Raw genomic sequence first — 20,407 nt, forward strand, 5'->3', positions numbered from 1 at the left:
CTCAGTGTTTTACATTATAAATCCTGTAAGTTTGTATAATTATGGTCTAAATAAAGCCAAAACAAATATTGACGCAGAATCATGTGACTGCATTACATTTCGTGGTTTCTCACAAGTTGCATACAACTGAATATGCATTATAATTTAAGATTGAGGGAAGAAATAGTATGAAAGATAATAGAAAGCAAAGAATTGGAATGACCTAGGTTATCAATAATAACTATACATATGTATATGCTTGAACAGGTCAAAGGTCATTTGGTGTTAGACTTAAGGGAACATAAAGGATGGGTGGTGTAATAGTCGAGTGAAGCTCAGAAGCATACAAGATAAATTGTGTGATAATTCTAGATGTAATGAATAAATCAGTGAATTAAGAACTAATAAGATAAGTGAAGACAATCTGAAGAGTTAACATAATTTAGCAAAGAAGTGTGGGTGGAAGGGTGGTCTAAGGATTACGTAATCCATCTTATCAGGGAACTAGCTGCATGAAATTGTCTAGTTCCATACTAATACTAACTTGATAATGGACGTAATCTGACAACGAAAAATATGTAAGGCGGTTGTTTAATCTGTAAGGTTTTACGTGGAAGTCGCATTGTTGTTTTATTTGACTCGTTGATTCGTCACAATGAACAACGATATAACGCTAAATTCTAACGACAGTTCGTAACTAATACAGTAGTACAAATTCTTAATTTTCACACACAATTATTCGTTAAAGCGATTGGTAAACCTCCCCATGAAAGTATGAAGAAGACGAAAATAAAAAATGAGAAAAAGTTTATTGATTTTTCATGACTACTAAAGTGGAAAGATAAGTTTACAAGTTGTATAAATAGTGGTATAAAATAAAGCCACAAAGAACTGTTAATCGTAAACCTGCTGTCTAGCTGTTTATAATTCTTAAGTAAAAATTGTAGACTTTTCTCTCCACGTGATTCGCGAAGCGTTCACCATATTTCTCAACAATTAGTTGTTTGCACATTCTTTGGAGCCGTTGAAGTTGTATATATTCTTTACTCCGTCTCCGTAATGAAATTGCTGTGTTGTTTTGTAAGTTGTACCTATTGTCTAATTGCCATCTGCAGCAACACCTAAGAAGTTGATGAGCTATGCAGTTTATATTTTATAATTTAAATAGCTTACCTGTTAGATTTCGTCTTTTAACATATGCCAGCAGGAGATGGCGGCACGGATATCGACACATATTAAACGTGCTACAATTACATTGACAAATACTTACATCGACTTCGTAATGTTGTCCGCGGTCAACCATAAACAACCACTCGCCGCTTTCATATTCGAAGTTAACGAAACGCATTTTTTTAAGTTCATATAACACCTTGGATCTTGCAAATGGAGTCAACATGTTAAGCAAGGGGATAAGGCGCTGTGGAGCATCATAATTGTATGTTCTTCCACTGATTATTTGGTCTTCAATGCTTTTTCTAGAGAAAGTCATTGAACTCCACTTCAAAGCCTTGTACATGCACTTGTGCAACCTGTCGGTTTTGCGTACATATCTTTTTATCTGCCTATTTAATGACTCAACACGATTATTCGTGTTGTTACCCAAAGTTAAAACACTGCCGTAAAAGACACGCGCCCACATTGTTTTACGTGGCATCCAGAAACGTGATAGGTACTGGCCTATCACTCTGCTGAAGCATATTGCCGTAATACATCCATTTTCTACATGCTCTCTAACTTCACCGTTTTGTCGCATCATGTGCATTACCTGCTGCCGAGTCCAACCTGAAATATATTTATATACACTTACCAGTGGAGAGTTCAGCTTTCATATTTTTGACATCAGCAGCGGTCACCTGCTTACCTGTTCTTTCCTTAATACTTTCTATAACTTCATCCGTCGACTGACAGTGCAATATAACTGGTTTCAAGTTTTCTTTTTCTTCTGATGACAATCTTCTACTCAACGGATCACAAACCATCCACGAACTAGTACACGGATGATTGTGAGACTTGTAAGATTTTATAACGTATTGCTGACCCTCCAATCTTACACGAAACATCGATTGGCAATTTAAAAACTTAGACCTTAAATATAAAACATTAGTTAGAGTCCTCACGGTTTTTTATTCACATTCAGACCTGATTTACGTTTACGACCAAACGTGCAACGAAACACTACGAACAAGTATTTATATCTCACATCCTTCAACAATCTACTTTCTGCGTGAACATAGTGTGTATGGGTCATCTGAGAAAACATAGATTTATCCTATCATACTTTATGGAAATCCTTTAGCGCATTATCTAATTCAATCCAGCTTCCGAATCTCTTGTTCAGCATAATACGTTGGAACGCGTCGCTTACGTCCACTGAAATTTCACTTGAGCATGAAGCACTAGAGACAACACGCAATAGTTATTAAAAAAAGGTTATTCCTTGAAAAAAATTAACTGAAGGAAGAACAACAAATATTTAGGACTTACCCTTCAGTTGACATTTCGTCTTAACTCACAAAAACTATGCGTATCTATAACCTTTTACGTTACTTTATCTTTCTTACGTTGTTTTTTGGACCTTATAAACAAATTATATATAGCTGTTGACTTTCACTACAGCACTTAGGACCACAGATCAAGTTTCGAAGGAACAACAGAGCTAGAGTGTGCACTACAAAACAGAAAATACTCAATTAATGCTCTTAGCAGTTATTTAGTGTTTATTATGCATCAAAAGATTACTTATATATGGAAAAATTTAATACTCAGAGTACCCAACACACACGGCAATTGAAATACGGAATGCCCGCTTCCAGTCAGCGCGTTCAAGGCCGTTGAAACGAAACGGCGGACAGATTTGAAAGGGATTACCGTTCTTATCTTGCCGAGGTTCGATTGCCTGCTTTCGTTTGGAGAAAGTTTATCAGGCTGGTCAAAGAGAGCTGCGATGATTTTGTAGTGGAAGTATATACACACCTAGTTTCGTCATATTTTTGATTTCATCAGTACGAACGACACCGTAAATTTTGTCGAACCAGGTATCTAGTTCAAGAAATTATTCTAATAGTTAACTTTGAGACATGTTGTGTATAGAATAAGAAACACTTTCTCACTTGGTTTGATTTTCTCTTGTAGTAAGGTTACAAATGTCCAAGATATGACAATAAACTTCAAATTACTGGTTATTTTGAACATGTAACCCAAGCTCCCAGTTTTTGGGAAAATTTGACCCATTTTGGGGAAGCCGCTATAGTAAATTTTGGGGAAATGGCACAAAACCCCCAAAAATTTCCCCAAACATTGGAGATTTCCCCAAAGTTGGGGGCTTGGGAATTTTTCATGCAAAATAACTAGTAAATTAAGTACGTTTTAGCTGTATATGGCTGTAGTCATCTAAAACGTAAAACACTTACTTGTATTTCGTTGGGGCATCTCAAATCTATCTCGTCGCAGCTCCACTTGGATCAGCAGCATACTTGTGTAGTAAGGACGGAAGGCCTACAACCTATGTTAGTCCTTTCCTATTAAGCTTCTGTGAGGGTCTAGTCTTCTCTTGAATGAGTCAACTAAAGGTACGGACACCAGTTTAAAGAAACAGTTGTTGTAACCTAGGTTTCAAGAATCGGTGACTCGATGTGAAAGCCTGTATGCCCCGGTATTTTGTTCGTTCTTGACTTTTCTACTTGCCTGTCATGTTCTCTGAGTTATCCCGATCTAGTAGGAAGAAGTGGAAAAAATATGTCAGGTCAAGGCGATGGATTAATTTAGCCAGCTTTTCACTCGCTATAATGAACTCAAGAAGCAACCATTAGGCAGTGATTATGTTTAAACGCTTGGGATACTGATATGCCAGTACTTTATAGGGAATTACAGCACTACCTAAGTCTCTGCCATGTGAACACATCACTTAGAAGAAAATCAGACTAATGTCTCGATTTCGTCGAGAATTATTCCGGGTCCCAATATTTTTGTCGGTTGCTTGTGCATTACATTTGCCAAGAGTCCATCACTAAGGGATACATTTATAAAGATCTCTGCTGACGTTTTCTAGGAAGTGAGTTCTGAAAACAATATGTTTCGCTGGGTCCTAATGCCAGGCGTCAAAACAACGAGGACAAGAATTCGGAAAATGTGCCCTTTATCGGCAGTTGGATGGAATCTAATTTCCACATGAGCAGTTTGCATATTGTAAAAAGATCATATGAAGCAACTGAATAATAATTTTGTCAAGTACTATTTGATCGGTCTTGCATACAGTGATGACATCACAATCCTACAGTCCTCAAAGTGGCTAGTCAGATGCACAGGAATTTTGTTCACTTTAAAGAGGTAGTTCCTTCTTGATTCGTACTAAAAGAATTGTAAACAGCATGCTTCTTATCAGATAATAGAGATGAGAATTAATGTGTGACTCGGTGTCAATGGTGTGGGTTGATTCTCAATAAGAATGATTTTATTCACTCTGCTACCACTTCTTACATTAGCTGTGCTCAGTAAATATGTGCTGTTGCCAACGTGCTTGTTTTATGTCTTAATACATTATTCTTACCATTAGATTACTAAGGGCAGCCCTCGTGTTCAATTAAACTTAGTTCTCATGCTTCTCGAAGAAGCGTTTCTGGAATTCCAAGGAAAGTCTTGCTCTGTTTAAGTACACATTGACAGTTTCAACATGACAAATCAGTGTGCAACTTTTCTGGATGGAAATCCATGACACTACACACTGCTTAGATTAAACTAATGAAGCTGGATTTTGGTTCTTTAATTAATGACTAATAGTTAATTGCTCAAACAGACTGCAGCTCTTAATTTAATGTATTATCTTTATTTTTTAGCATATACAAAGACTTCTGTCGTCTGCAACTGATTGTTAGGGAATTATCTTCTATAAAGATGATGGTAATTTAGTCATTTTATTAGTTCTTTTAGACCTTGTTGGTTTTTTTGTTAGTTGTATATGCTATTATTTTCGCAATTAAATGGTTTATCCGTCATCGAAAACACGTTATGCACCGTGATTTGATGGAGAAATATGGTGTTCCAGCCAATCACAAGATTGTTGGGTTCTTTCATCCTTATTGTAATTGTGGGGGTGGGGGTGAACGTGTTCTATGGACTGCAATTAAGTGTATGTTAGAAAAGTAGGTTGTTTTATTTCTTTATTGATTAAAATATGACATTTTGTTAATGTAGATATAAAAACATAGTAATTGTTATTTATACCAATGATGCAGAGTGCCTTTCAAATCCTGATAAAGTCCTCAGTAACGTCCGAAGAATATTTGGAATATATTTCAACAAACCTTCCAATTCTGCTATACATTTTGTACCGCTGAAATCAGAGATATTACTAACTCCGAAGCTATATCGTTTATTCACACTAGCTGGTCAGGCTTTTGGTTCAGTTCTAGTTGGATTGGAAGCTATCTTTAGATGCCCACCGGATGTATATATTGACACTACCGGATTCGCTTTTACCATACCTCTAGCCAAATGGTTATGTAATTCACAGACAGCGGCTTACGTACATTATCCAACTATATCGTCTGTCATGTTGCAACGTGTATCGTCCTCACTGTTCTCAAAAAATAAAAATGAAATAGTTTTAACTTATAATAATCCTAATTGGGTTAGAAAAAATAAGATCTTTTCCAGCATAAAATTCTTATACTACAACCTTTTTATCAAAGCTTATAAATTCTCTGGTTCAAGCATAAATGTCGATGTTGCAATGACGAATTCATCTTGGACTCAAAAGCATATTCAGTCATTGTGGGGTGGAAAACCTGTTGTGCTCTATCCTCCTTGTCCCGTCGAGGATTTGGAAGGGAAATTAGTCAGTGATCAAAGATTTAAGTGGATTTTATCTGTCGGTCAGTTTAGACCGGAAAAAAATCACGAGGTTTGCTTCTTTTTTTATTGAGATATATTACTTCTAGACAGTTCAATTTATGGCATTTTGTAAAGTATTTTCTGATCACAGTAATTATTAGATATGTACTCATGTAGTTCTCTAATTGTTAATGCTGAACCGAAATCTGCTTCATGTAATCTGAGATACTCAGCACTGTGTCTTATTTGCTGTTATTGGTTTATGTAATGTTTAATATTTCCGTTACTCAAATACTCAACGTTAGCATTTTCAAATATATCACTAAACTAAACATTCTTTAGTTTCCAATTCAGTAAAACCCTATCTAAATAGCAAGTATTCATTCCCAACCAAAATCTAGAACAGTTATATTTTCTGATTCTTAAGTCCTAAATTTCATCGATCAAAAAGTCGCGTAAACCAAACTACTAGACTCTTCCTGATCACTTGTGGTCGCGTCCGATAACGTACCATGTGAAGTTAAATCTTATAAAACCACTTATTTAAATAATTAAAAACAACATTTAGGAGAGCCATCTTGTGTGTAAACAATACAATAGAAGACTGTCACAAGTCTATATTCTGAGTCCATTATTCACATTTTCACGGTTGGCCAAACTAAATTGTTACGCATATTTTGCCAACTAGATAACTTCCCTTAAAAATAATATAGAAACACCTATTCTGAACACGTGAAGTAGATTTACATCCTTATCTCGATTTTGGCCTTGTTTCACAGTAAGTAAATCTTCATAGGCTATAATCGTACTATTACTTAGGCCTTATTTTATATAATTGCGCAATTAGTATAAAGTTTATTGGGCTTGTATTGAACAGTTATAGAATTTCCTATAGTCACTATTGAATAATATAATTAAAAAGTCCTGAAAAATTTTATTTCCAATATTTAGCTTCAGTTAGACGCTTTCCATCACTTCCTTAGACGTCACGAGTCAGCAAAAAGCGATGAAAAACACCAGTTCAAGCTTCTTTTAATAGGTGGCTGTCGGGATGACAAGGATTTTGCCCTTGTCTCAAAACTTAAAGACCAGGCTGCTACACTGGAACTTGGAGATACTGTAGAATTCCACATTAATTTACCCTATCAGGAGTTAAAAAGCTATTTTGGACGTTGTTCTGTTAATTTGCACACTATGGTGGATGAACATTTCGGAATAAGTAAGTAATTTAAAGTTGACTCTAGAAATATTGTATAGTACGTCAGTCTGAGATAAATAAAATTGCGCATCAGAAAAGGCACCACTAAACACATCTGTGGAAAATTCAGAACGTCCCAGTCGGATTTTAAAATATTAACTATCAGAGCCTGTTCTGTATATTAAAAAAGTTAGCATACTATCCTCAAAGCCTCAGAATCCTGGTTACTATCCAACTAAGAGTTGTGAGTGTGTTGGTTAATTGGGGTAACTCAATACAACACACAGGTTTATGCAGAGTTTTGTTTCACTAAGTTGTATGTGAAGTCTAGTGCTACAACCACTAAGCCGCAACTCTGATTCCAAAAAGTTATAGGGTTATATGAAACGGTTGCTTGAAATCTCGATTTTAAGTAATTGCTAAATGGTTATACGCGGATATGCTTTTGGTTTTGTGATTATTACTTAGTTGGGCATTAGGATTCAGTCAGTCATATGCAACATGGAACCTGGTACGTACATGTATCGGTTCAAGTTAACACATAACATTAACACAGCTAAGTAAAATTATTCTTACAAATCTCAGAGTGGTCAAAGTAATCACAGTGTCAGTAGTAACAGAAAAGAATAGGTATGAAAAGAGATCAAACGTGTAGGGGATTCCGGGATTGATGATCTAAGGGGACACGGTGGATACTCCTGTGCCATTGCAATTGATTCTGAGTCGCTTCACTTAGAGTCTAACAATTATTTACAATAATGGCGTAAACCCCCACTAGGCAGTGTGTAATTTATTTACAAGGTCCAGTTCAATTGTTGACGTCTTCATGGACTGATCCCACGATTTGGTCTGGTCACCCGTAGTGCTCTTGCGACCCACCCCCTACACCAGCCATCATAACCCATGGAGGTGGGCGGTAGTTGGGGATACACAATACATGTCCTTACCGCCTTGGTTGATAAAGATTCATTATCAGACCAACCAATTTTCTACATTTACCCAATACTCTATACTTACCTCATCATTGCTCACTCAGTTGTCCTGATATACGCAAACAATTATTCGAAGGCATGTTCAAATACTACTAGCCTCTGAATATCTTCCATTCTTAATTGTCATGTTTCACGGCCATAAAGTAAGGCAGGATGAGCCGCTGCTCAGTAGACTGGATTTTTAAGTGGCAGATGAAGATTTCACATACCAAGTGACTGAGTTTGGCAAAAAGCCAGCTGAGCTTTCTAAAACCGTGGGCTGACTCACATATGTGACATGCTGTAAGTTGATTATTATTTGAGTACCTATCACAAAGATAATTATACGGTTATAAAATGATTTGTCAGATCATTGTGTCTGTGCTCATGTCCTTTGAAGAGTAAATAAATTAGTTTTTGTACCTTATCATTATGTACTGTTTTAATGATGGAGTTCATTACCATAATAGTGGATCGATCTGTGCTTTGCTAGATCTAGTAAAAGTCACTGCTAGTTCATTAAGTTTTCTGTCGCTTTTTCGGCTGTCAGTCAGTCATAGCAACTATAAAAGTACACTTGATAATCTTCGAGATGACACTTCAGTTCACTGCATATATTGCTAACTATCGCTAATAATTGTGTATAGAGTATTGAAACGTGTTATGCAATTCCCCATGTGTATTGTGTTAAGCTAAAATGAAATTCTTTCACATTTAGTTAATTATTCTATTTTAGCATCCGGACGTTATGTGATCTCTGTTTATTCCTCAACATCAGTTTTACACCTTGATGTCAGTCATTTTTCATGCATTATTTCCTCAAAGTATAGTCTGATGTTTTATGTATTATTTTCAACAGGTGTTGTGGAAGGCATGGCATCAGGTCTTATTACAATTGCTCACAGATCCGGTGGTCCACTTACTGATATAATTGGACCCTCAGAAACTAGTTCATCTTCCAATCAGTTAGAAAATTCAGGTGTTGGATTCCTTGCGTCTACAGTTGATGAATACGCAAATATTTTCGAATTGGTATTGCTGAAAATGTCTGAATCACAAATCGATGCCATACGGAAAAATGCCATCCAGTGGGTACATGAAAAATTTTCTGAGGATTGTTTCAACAGGGGTTGGATCGATCAAATGAATGTATTCGGTTTGGAGTCAATTTCAGCATGATAAGCGAAACCGATAATAAAGAGCTTATTGTGATAATCTTCTGAAGATTCTCTTATGTATCAAATTACCTATGTTGTTTTACAATATTTATTATCGGTTCCATTATGAATATTCTTTATTTGTATTGTATTTTTGATTTATACAAAAGAAATTTATGCGGGTTAATTATCTTATGATGGCTAGAATTTCGTATCAATCGTTATTTATTCAGTTAATATATCAGTCTAAACTTGTTTATTAACTACATGGTGATAAAACTTGGTATTGCGTAACAGAGATTCAGTATGTATCAGAAAAAAGTGGAAATACAATTAATAAGACACTTTCAAGGAAAAAGTAAATTACTAATTACATGTGTCTGAATCATTTTGATCGACCACAAAATTCACATCGTATAGGGTGTTCCTCGATAGATTCATGACATAAAAGTCGAGAGTATGTTATGTGACTCCTTATGTATTGCTTTTTTGAAATTTGATTTATTTACATCAATTATCATCACGTTTTCAAATAAACATTTATGAGCATTTTAACCGTGGTAAAATCTTGTGTTTGTTCATATAAGTAATCATCTAAAATTGCACTGACACATAGGTGAGTAATGGTTAATGAATGAATGGCCAGGTTATTATAAACATTTTATTCCTCCTAAGCAAAATATCAGGAGACTAAGTAGTTCATATTCTAGCTATCTTATATCATACCCTTAGAAAGAGATTTATGACTTTCAATCTCGTCTTTCCCAGTCTATGGTTAAACCACATCCAGGTTATGTTACGAAAACATTTGCCAACTACATATAAGTTTGGATGTAGATGATATTTTTCAAGCTTTAGTTTGGACTCTTAAGCTAACAAAAAATCATACTGAGTTGGAGAGTAATCTCCCTTCCTGATCACATTTCCTCGCTAAAACTTCAGGAATTACCTCGGAGTTCCACCATACGGAAAGTGAGGCAGTCACGCTACCGATAACATTTAATGATGATTATGCAACATAGAAATATAAACCGTAGGTCACCAACCTTCATTTTATGTTGATATTACTTAATTGGCTCTGCCCTGAGAGTTAAGGGAAGAATAATGACGCCTCATGATGAAAGCCGATATTCGGAAGTCATGAGGCCGAAGCCCCTTCTAACTACCAGAGCAACAATTTCTAGACGGGACGTCCGGATAAAGTAGCAGACTTGGAGGACCAGTTAAATGAGGAGATACAACTTGGCAGTACTCAGAATCAGCGAAACCCATTGGACCCAAGCTGGGCAGCAAAGGTTAGGTACGGGACAGATGCTGCTGTACTCCGGTCACGAAGAGAACAAAGCTGCACACACAGGGAATTGCTCTGATAATGTCCGAAGAAGCAAGTAATGCATTTGTAGGATGGGGATCTCACGGATCCGGAATCATCAAAGCAGAAGGAAGGGACTACAATGAATATTATGCACCCACTAATGATAGCAACGACGACGATAAAGATTAGTTCTACAAGAGGTTGCAGTTGATCATAGCGAAGTGCTCAGGAACGGACCTGACCATCCTGATGGCAGATTTAAGCGCTTAAGTCGGAATTGACAACACCGGATATGACGATATCATGGGACGACATGAACTGGGGAAGAGAATTTCAAACCTATGTGCATTCAACAAATTGGTTATAGATGGCACAATATTCCCACAAAAACGTATACACAAAGCTATATGGGTCTCACAGTATCACACCACGGAGACCCAGGTAGGTCATATTTTTATGAATAAAAATTCAGGACAATTTAGGATGCGAGAACCCTGAACAGGATTCAAGAAAGGAATAGCAAGAAGACAGCGATCAACAAGAGCGGAGAAAGTCAAGGTACAAACTGAATACGCTGAAGCAAACAAGTAAATGAAGAGGACCATCCGAGCCGACAAGCAGAAGTACATGGAAGACCTAGTAGCGACGGTGGAAAAAGCTGCAAGAGAAGGAAATATGAAACAACTATATGACAAAACGAAGAAACTAGCAGAGGAATATGGTAAACCAAAGAAACCAGTCAAGGGAAAGAAAGGAAGCCAATCACAGATCCAAGAACAGAGGGACAGATGGGTAGAAGACTTCGAGGAGCTTGTGAATAGACCGGTCCCAGGCCATCGAAGCAGCACACAGAGACCTTCCTATGGATGTCACTCCACCAACGATCGAAGAAATCAGAATGACCATCAGACAAATCAGGAGTCGGAACGCAGCAAGATCTAACAACATACCAGCTGAAGCACTGATGCCTAACGTATGAGTAATGGCAATCATGCTCCACATTCTGTTCAGGGAGATTTGGGATGAAGAATATGTGCTAATGAACTGGAAAGACAACAAAGAAAGATCTGAGTAAATGTGAGAGCTACAGAGGCACCGCAGTACTGTCAGTACCAGGAAAAGTTTTCGGAAGAGTGTTGCTGGACCGGATGAAAGATTCAGTGCATGCCCCCACTTCAATAGGCTGGATGCCGTAAGGATGGGTCGTATATAGACCAAGTCGCGTCGCTGCAGGTCATCATTGAACAATCAGTTGAGTGGGACTCGTCACGGTACTTCAACTTCATTGACTATAAGAAGGCGTTTGACAGTGAAAATAGGAGAACATTATGGAAACCTCGACACTATAGTGTACCTGAAGATCGTCAGCATCATACAGAATTTACACGACGGACTATAGTGCAAAGTAGTGCATGGGGGACAACTGACAAATGCATTCCAAGCATGAACCGGAGTCATACGAGGCTCTCTACTCTCTCCCTTCATCTTCCGGTGGTCGACTGGATTATGAAGATCTCGACACCTGAAAGGAAGCACGGAATATAATGGACAGGATGAATGCAACTAGACGATTTGAACACATCATCTGGTCGTTCAATCCCGGTACCACAAACAAATGCAGGTCATGACAAACGGTGTAGCAGAAGCCTATGCATCAGTAGGCCTCAACATATACAAGGGAAAATGCTCTACTACAACGCAGAGAACACCAAATCAATCACACTTGACGGAGAAGCTTTGGAAGATGTGGAAACTTTCACTCAGCATTATCAATTAACAGAAGGATCCATTGCAGACGTAAAGTCAAGGAGTGGAAAAACAAGAGCCGCATTCTTACGGTTGAAGAACATGGAGTTCGAAACAACTGCCAACGAATATCAAGGTCAGAATCTTCGATACAAACGTAAAGACAGTTCTACTTTACGGAGCTGAAACTTGGGGAACTAATACAACCATCATCAAGATGGTACAAGTACTTATAAATAGCTGTCTACGCAAGATACTCAACATCCATCGTCCGGATACCATCAGCAGCAGCTTACTGTGGAGAGGACAAACTAGCTTTGAATTGAGGAGGAAATGAGGAAACGATGGTGGAAATAGATAGGACATACATTACGGAAATCACCAAAGTTAATCACGAGGCAAGTGCTAACTTAGAATCCTGAAGGGGAACAAAAAAGAGGAAGACCAAAGAGCACACTACGTCGGGAATCGGAAGCAGACATGATTAGGATGAATAGCAGGTGAATTGGATTGTCCAGGACAGAGTTGGATGGTGAGTGCTATTGGGCGACCTATGATCCTCCACGAGGCGAACAGGCATAAGTATGTATCATTTAGTTAAAATGTATGCTACAAGTTTGTTATTAAATCCTTGAAAATAATTTTTTAAATTAGTTTTCCATATATTTGGTTAGTAGATTAAATATATTTCCCGAATTAAGACTAAAATATGGGGTATCTAAAATGCTAAACAAAAATAGATCACACATCTGTCTTAGGAAAAAGTATCAGTGATCTTAGAAAACTTAGATTTTTATGTTAGGATTTGATCTAATTATAAATTCTCATTCATTTTTGAATTATGTTCGGATGTATATATCTGATTCGATATATTAGTATGGGAGCATATTTCAACGTTTCTGAATTAAAGTTGAGCACATCTTTGCAACAGATCGATCGTTTTACAAGTAAGTGATCTTTTAACTGAATAATTTTTTTTATATCCATCAAAAATAACAGTAGTTAAACTCGGATCCCATTCTTGGTTAATTAAGCTAAACTAAATTTAGATTTGTCACTTGTTCTGCCGAAGTACTTTCAATAGTTGTTGTTGTTTACCAACGTAAATATTTGTTTTCATTTAAATTTCCTTATATTATTATCCCATTTATTGGTAGTATTTTGAGAAATCATTTTTTCCTTACTACATAGTATTCCTATCGTAGACTTTAAGCGGAAGTACCAGTCGCTATGATTCTATTTATAGATATTATTATCTATTCATGTAAACTTCACATTACTAAACAAAGAATTAAATATAATCAAGTTGTTATATATTTTAAAAAAGTTTGTTGTATCAATGTTATAGTTTCTTCAGTTGAATAATTCAACAGTTTTCGTAACATTTTTTTCCTTATTTTCCGGTCAAATTTTAAATATGTACAGTTTAAAAAGATCTGCTTAGTCGAGTAATTTGCTGATAACCCAATGATAATTTGTTTGTTTTCGTAATAACTTCAAAACAAGTGTTACCGTGACTATTATTATTATTATTATTATTATTATTATTATTATTATTAATTACGGATGAATGTATATTTCCATTCCTTAGCTGAAAAGTGTTTCAATGTATTACTAGAGTTCGCAATGCTACTGTTTTGAAAACTTGTAATGTAAGTGACAAAATTTAACTTAATTATAAAAGAAGTGACTATTTGATGTCGGATTATATATATATGACGGAAATTGCATTATTTCACTGTCGTTCTGTGAAACGAAATTAGATGTAGAAATGTAGTTATGCACTAGATAGAAACAATCTTTTATAAAACATGCCTTAAAATATTCAGGTGTAAAAAGAGTTGACTAAAATACATGGTTTCAGTTTTACTTGCACTGATAGATATCATGCAATCCATTCCATTGTTTAAATAATTGAGGGAATATCAATGCGAAATAACAGGAATAAAACAATAGGGGTTTTCGCGATTCCAAGTTTTCTAAACGTTATCCAATCTAATATAAAACAACATTAATAAACGGCTACCCTGTTCTAGAAAAGATTTGTAGCTCAGGTAGATGATTTAGGCGGAGTTTTGCTTGCTACATTTGTATAGTACCAAGAATCAGATCAAAGGAAGGTACAATCAATATAAAGAGATAGTGACAGATTAAAATTCAGCAATAACCAATCAAGATGGAGGTCGACAAGACAACCTGTGAGTCATGTTGAGAAATTCGAACACTTCACTTCCACCCAAAGTTTGTGCCGATGATATTGTTTAGAAGAACAATGAAAGCTCCACGGCCAAGCCATTAAGCTCAGAGATGCCTAGTGCTTCCAGGTTTTAAATAGTATAACTGAGATCAGTTTGTGGTCTAATACTATGAAAACAAATAATTGTGAGGTGTTTGAAGTTAAATGGTATATATACGTAAAATATATTCACCACACCGAATAAGAATTATGCGATAATAATAGCTAAGTTGGAAACTAAGGTTCTTGATATCAATGGATTGAAAATTAGGATGATTACTACAGTATCTGAACTTACTGGATCTAATTCCATGCAGAAAGGTATGTAAAACAGCTTAAGCTCAGTCAGTTGTAAATACACCTCTGTCCTACATGAGATCAGTCACGAGTCGGATAGCTCAGTGATTTGGTCTGACTGAAATTGGATGACACAGGGTTGAATCCACCAAGGAGCATCAAATGCTTCAAGAGTACGGGTACACCTTTTTGACGAGTGCCAGACAGCACTAAAATTACATCCTAGGTTTCCTCTTGACTATCTCTAACCACCCTATCACATCCCAACATAGTCCACGCGGTGTTGAGTCACCCCGATTAGTGAACACTTTGGGACTTGATCGACAGAATCCGATCTGCACTAAGACGGACCTGATATATATGGCATTAGCCACAACCCAATGACCAATCAATTGTAAGCAGTTTAACTTTTTCACGTCGACTAGATCTTCCTAACTACTGGCTAATACGTACTATAAAAAAATCCAAGTGCAATAGAGTTTATTTTCATAATGTTAAATAGCTCCGATCATAGTGAAAAACCTAGAAGCTGTAATTACAACACTGACACTTGTGTGGAACCGTATTTTCTCATTCGTGAAAATCAGGGTTGACCATCAATAAACCGATCACGAAAATGTTTTGTATGAGTTCCCTACTTTTATCTATGGTTATTTATGTGAAGTGGTTTGGTGTATCCTACGTAAAAGTTGGTATGTTACTATAAAAAGAATATCACTGATTATGAGCATGATGGTTTTGAAAAAAATATGTAAAGATCACACACAACAGTGACATTTCAACTACTGATACAATTGTAATCAGGGTTTAATAAAAATTATTTGTGACTATTTTGCATATTAAAATTTCTTATGTACATAATGACCTTAACAAAAAATGTTTTTTTAATGGAAACATGTTAAATGCTGGTTAGTACTAACTATTTAGTTTTTAGAAAAAAAACGTGATATTTATTCAGCGTATTGTACTTTAAACAGTTTATACCAAGTAATAACATACTTTACAAGTATTTTTATCGATGAGTTTGTTTTACTTCTGAGAATCTAGTCCAGTTTGATGAAGAATGAGATGGTCTGAAAGACTCTCAGTTTTAACAGAACCTCGAACAATCTCAAGTGTGTAGAATAGGAACACCACACAAATTTCCATTTCTTAATTTCTCCGTCAGTAGAGTAAATGAGTACATTAAAAACAACTGTATGGGTATTGTACTGCAGTAGAAAAACTACCCGTTAGTGTATCACACGAAATGATTGCAAAAGACAATATCATTACAATACATATGGTTTATAATCTGTCTTTCTAATGAATCGATATTTAATAGTCTCTATTGCGTAATTACCAAGCTTAAAGGGAACATAAGATGAATTTCATAGACAATCATTATCTGTTAATCCAATAGATCATAAGTATATGAATATCCACTAGTGGGATATAAAACCCTCTTGACCTAGTTTCTTTTGCAATTTACCAGTATTTCTACATTACAAATATGATTAAAATGTGACAAGTGGCACTAACGTATTGTCAAATTATCTTACCCACACAATTAAATGTGAAAAGAGGGGAAACTACAATCATCTTCAAAAACGAATCATCCTATATCAGACTAAGTTGCTTCACTCTTTCTCAATTTATAGAAATTGATCAGCATTTAAGCAGTATGGCATTTATTCCCTATAGTATCCGGTTTCAAAGAACTTGAAAATGAATTCAAATAAGAGAATATATAGGTTTGAGATTCGGGAGGATTAATTAACATAGAAGTGCAAAAGAGCATACAAGGCAAGGTCAGGTAATACAACACACAATAAAACTGTCAGTGACAAAACGTATCATGTTAAACAACGAGATACAGTAATGTGTAACAAAATTTGTGCAGTGAAGTTCCCTGTGAAAATGATAGTCCAAGGATCTCATATGAAATAAATTTGATTGTTTATCGTTCCATTTCCTCATAGGATTTAAAGTTATACTAAACCACTCAGAATTACTCCGATGCGATTCTGAAAGCTTTTACTGCCCTAACAATGAATAGGAAAAAATACCTGTTCTATGTCGAATCACTTTAAAAAGTAAACTGGATATTTAGTTACTATTACTTCAAGTTCAACATAGAAAGGAATAAGGAACTGTTTGTTTAAACCTTTTAACATTAAGAAAATAAATCTGATGAAAGTGATAAGAAAAACTGTGGCGAATGTTTAAATGAATGGCAACATTAACACTATTACTTCACTGTATAGCCAGAGAGAAAAGTATCTGACTATTTTATCAACATTTAACCATACTTTACAGTGACTAGCATGTTATCAAGATATTAGAATCACCAATTATTGAACATGTTTATTGAGTGAAGTTTATTTTATAGGCGCTTAATTCACTTTCCATGATATAATATGTTTGTTGCATGCTACTATTGTTTTGATGTGAAATATTATGTATAATTCCTGTTTTTGTGTTTTTACCATTGCTTTATATTTCCAGTAAATGGAAGTTTGTTTCTTTAACATGATAGCCGCAGGCTAGACGCAATTCAATCAACAACCAAAACTTATTAGTAATATCAAGTCATTCCTCTTAGGATGAATAAATGTCAACAGAAACTAATCAATTACAGTCCTAAATATGAACAACAGGAGATTATCAACCCTAATGTTTTCTTTGTCTTTGATATTTATTACTGATTTGAGATATACTTATTTCATCATTAGACATATGTATTTTTGGAAATTAGTTTGCTGAGAAAACATTCAGTGATTAAAAACAAAAACACAATATGATATTTTAAGCTAGTATAATTTGGTCAGTTATGATTATAATAGCGTGATTAAAGTTATTTAATCAGATAATATATGCGCTAGTTATAAATTCAGAAATGATAAATTGAAACGAACTGGTAACTCATTGGAAAACAAGTGAAAATATTATATCAATGTATTTCGAATTAATTCAACAGAATCAATTGTCCTATTTAAAATAATTAACCTCCACATCATTTACCTAGGTCAAAACCTATAAGTTGATGCTTTTAACCTTAAAACTTGATTAGTGCCTAGTTATCTAATACTGATCTTATTAATAGTCATCCGTCTTTAATAATAGTTGAATTCGATTTACAAATCGTAAATTATAACAAAATGTGAATAATTATCATCGGTAAGATTTCAGCATCGCGTCTAAAAACAATTAACGGTCAAACAATACTATAGGATTAAGGATGAGAGATTCTGAAATTGGCTTTGAGGAATTTTAGTTCGTTCTCAGCCATTCGGAAACTATTATTATTGAGATAAGTGTATGTTCCTTTCGATTATCCAATTTTTCTAAATATATTTTGTGAATTGTTCTATTTCATGTTTCAAAAATCTACTACATTGAGAAGATAGACTAATTTCCCGTTTTATCCTTACACTCCTTCCTTTGTTATAGTTAAGTTTTCTGTCCAAGATTTCATCCACTCCAGTATTTTCTCCATTAACGCCAAACTGTACTTATAGAATTAACAATACTTATGAAGATATTTTGGGACACGAATGAAACCACTACACTTTAGTCACTTGGATTTCCAGTTAGTGCTTCGTTACTTGATGCAGGCTGATAGAGTAGTCAACATACTAGTTTTAGCATAATTTGTCTGAAACAAAGCCCTTAATCACTAAAGTTTAAATTCGTCTTAGTAGAGTTCCCATAGGAGTAAGAGTAGCATACAATAACAAAAACACCATAGTTTTTTGTTCAGACATCTATTGTAATCTGTTAACAACAATCACACTGGATGCTTATCCATAACAAACTAACGTTTTTATAGGTACTTCACGTTTACTTCTACCAAACTTACTCATGAGCTTTTTTAAAATAAACATTTACATTTCACGTACACTCCATAACCTTCACCTCTCTGTCTCACAAAAATACAAACTGCTGTAAAAATAATGTGCAGTTGTCATTTCCTTCATCCTACGATCGAACAAATCTGTTGACCGACATCTGAAACATAAAAACCATACCATATACCGTTATGTGAAAATATTTAGCACAGCTATCAGACTATAAACAGTCATACTATTTTTAAATGCGATCAGCCATCATCAAATCTTAATATTTCCAAACCATTTATTAAAAATAACAGAAAATTAAATAATATACATTTTTCAAAGTTTATTCAAAGTTTATTATCCATTTGAAAGATAACCATTGAACAGGTAAAAATTTGGTGAATTTTGCCAAAACTAAATTTCCTACTTGAAAATGTTAAATATTTAGCGAATATTTTACAATTATTGGGCAACTGTGAGAACTATATTTTAGAAAAAAATAATAGTAGTCATTTCAACAGAGAATTAACTTTAAGTAAATAAAATAAAAACATTTTTGAATTTGTTTATCAGATTGTATATATATTAACTAAATTGAAGGGATTGAAGCGAAATAAGTGTTAACAGTTTTACAATCTCCAATGATTATGATTGAAGCTGTAATGTATTTAATTTATACATTGTATTTGAAAATAAATATTTATTTAGGATCAGAAGGGGTTTTGTGGAGATTGTAGTAATTTCAATAGTTAAGATGATGAGTCAATTGAAGCTAGACCACCATGGAAAACCTGGAAGCATTGGACGACCGTTTCGTCCTATTGTGGGACTCCTCAGCAGTGCGCATTCACGACCCCTCCTCGCGGGATTCGAACCCAGGTCCGATCAGTATCGCGCCAGGCGCCTAACCAACTAGATGTGAATGGCTCAGAATAAAACAACGATGTATTTTTTTATGTTATGAATTATCGATATTTGTCGTGTTTTTTTCTTCCAAGACTTATCAATATTGTCTCAATTAGTTGGCAATAATTAGAGTATCATAGTAGTTATTGAATAATTTTGAAATAACAGCTGGTCTCATCATATAAAAATTGTTAGGGAGATTATTTTATGTAAATTGTCTAAATATTAATCAGTTAAAAATGAAGTTTTCTCAGAAAATCTGAAATTTTTAGAATATGACAAAATTAAGGACGTAATTAGTACATCATTTAAAATGTACAAGGCAAGACAATGGAAGTTAGTTTACCTTTAAATTTAAAACATTAGAATAATCCAGTAAGCGATATATCAGGAACAAAGTAAAGCACGGAGATATAAGAGAAATAAAGACTAGTTTGAATTGATGGAGTTATTCGTGAGTATTCAAAATTGTTAAGAAAAACTAAGATCACATGTCTTTTGTACCAAGTTTATGTAGGATGGATGGAACGTGGCTAGTAGTGTAATTCAGAATGTGCGCGTTATCTTATACTGGATAACCCAAACCATTACGAATTAAACCAAAATTGATACAGATTGCACAAGTGAATAAATATTCAGGGTTAGTAGCTAATAAGATGACGCGTTGATTTTCGAGATCAAAGGTATTCGGTTCAAATCCCAGAATGAACGTCAACTCCGGAACGATGGCACATCTAGCCGATGAGTTTCAAATAGTACGAAACACGTGTCCTGGATTTCACTACTAGACATATTCTATCCATATCGTATAATCTCGTGACATGAGACAATTTGCACAGGTCGCACATATGCTAATCAAAACTGATCGAAATTCGGTCAGAATATCAAAAACGAGACGATCCAAAGTTTTATAATTTAATTCATTTTTGAACTGGTTGTTTTAATCTTCGCATTA

At 35.0% G+C, this 20,407-nt stretch overlaps 2 protein-coding genes across 6 annotated transcripts; one reads left to right on the forward strand and one right to left on the reverse strand.

The window, feature by feature from the left end:
* Positions 1 to 770: 770 nt before the first annotated feature.
* On the reverse strand, positions 771 to 2,768 carry MS3_00005376 (uncharacterized protein). 3 transcript variants are annotated; one of them, XM_051213435.1, is made up of 4 exons: positions 2,097 to 2,768; positions 1,787 to 2,064; positions 1,153 to 1,761; positions 802 to 1,116 (listed from the first exon to the last, which is right to left on the reverse strand). In XM_051213435.1, exons 1-4 carry the CDS (start codon positions 2,237 to 2,239, stop codon positions 893 to 895), a joined length of 1,254 nt encoding a protein of 417 aa, XP_051069420.1. In that variant the 5' UTR covers positions 2,240 to 2,768; the 3' UTR covers positions 802 to 892. The 3 variants fall into 3 exon arrangements, with proteins under 3 accessions (XP_051069419.1, XP_051069418.1, XP_051069420.1); XM_051213437.1 differs by having other exon boundaries at positions 771 to 1,116; positions 1,787 to 2,768; XM_051213436.1 differs by having other exon boundaries at positions 771 to 2,768.
* Positions 2,769 to 2,828: 60 nt separating this feature from the next.
* ALG11_1 (asparagine-linked glycosylation protein) lies at positions 2,829 to 18,752 on the forward strand (the record flags this gene model as incomplete). 3 transcript variants are annotated; one of them, XM_051213439.1, is made up of 7 exons in its annotated part: positions 2,829 to 3,014; positions 4,812 to 4,875; positions 4,906 to 5,117; positions 5,170 to 5,878; positions 6,760 to 7,027; positions 8,837 to 13,847; positions 17,216 to 18,752. In XM_051213439.1, the coding sequence occupies 5 exons, from the start codon at positions 4,870 to 4,872 to the stop codon at positions 9,154 to 9,156; spliced, it is 1,515 nt and encodes a 504-aa protein (XP_051069422.1). In that variant the 3' UTR covers positions 9,157 to 13,847; positions 17,216 to 18,752. The 3 variants fall into 3 exon arrangements, with proteins under 3 accessions (XP_051069422.1, XP_051069421.1, XP_012798774.1); XM_051213438.1 differs by lacking the exon at positions 17,216 to 18,752 and having other exon boundaries at positions 5,170 to 16,210; XM_012943320.3 differs by lacking the exons at positions 2,829 to 3,014; positions 4,812 to 4,875; positions 17,216 to 18,752 and having other exon boundaries at positions 4,984 to 5,117; positions 8,714 to 13,847.
* Between the last annotated feature and the right edge of the window lie 1,655 nt (positions 18,753 to 20,407).

The sequence above is a fragment of the Schistosoma haematobium genome, chromosome 3 (genome assembly GCF_000699445.3).
Source record: "Schistosoma haematobium chromosome 3, whole genome shotgun sequence".
Lineage (NCBI taxonomy): Eukaryota > Metazoa > Platyhelminthes > Trematoda > Strigeidida > Schistosomatidae > Schistosoma > Schistosoma haematobium.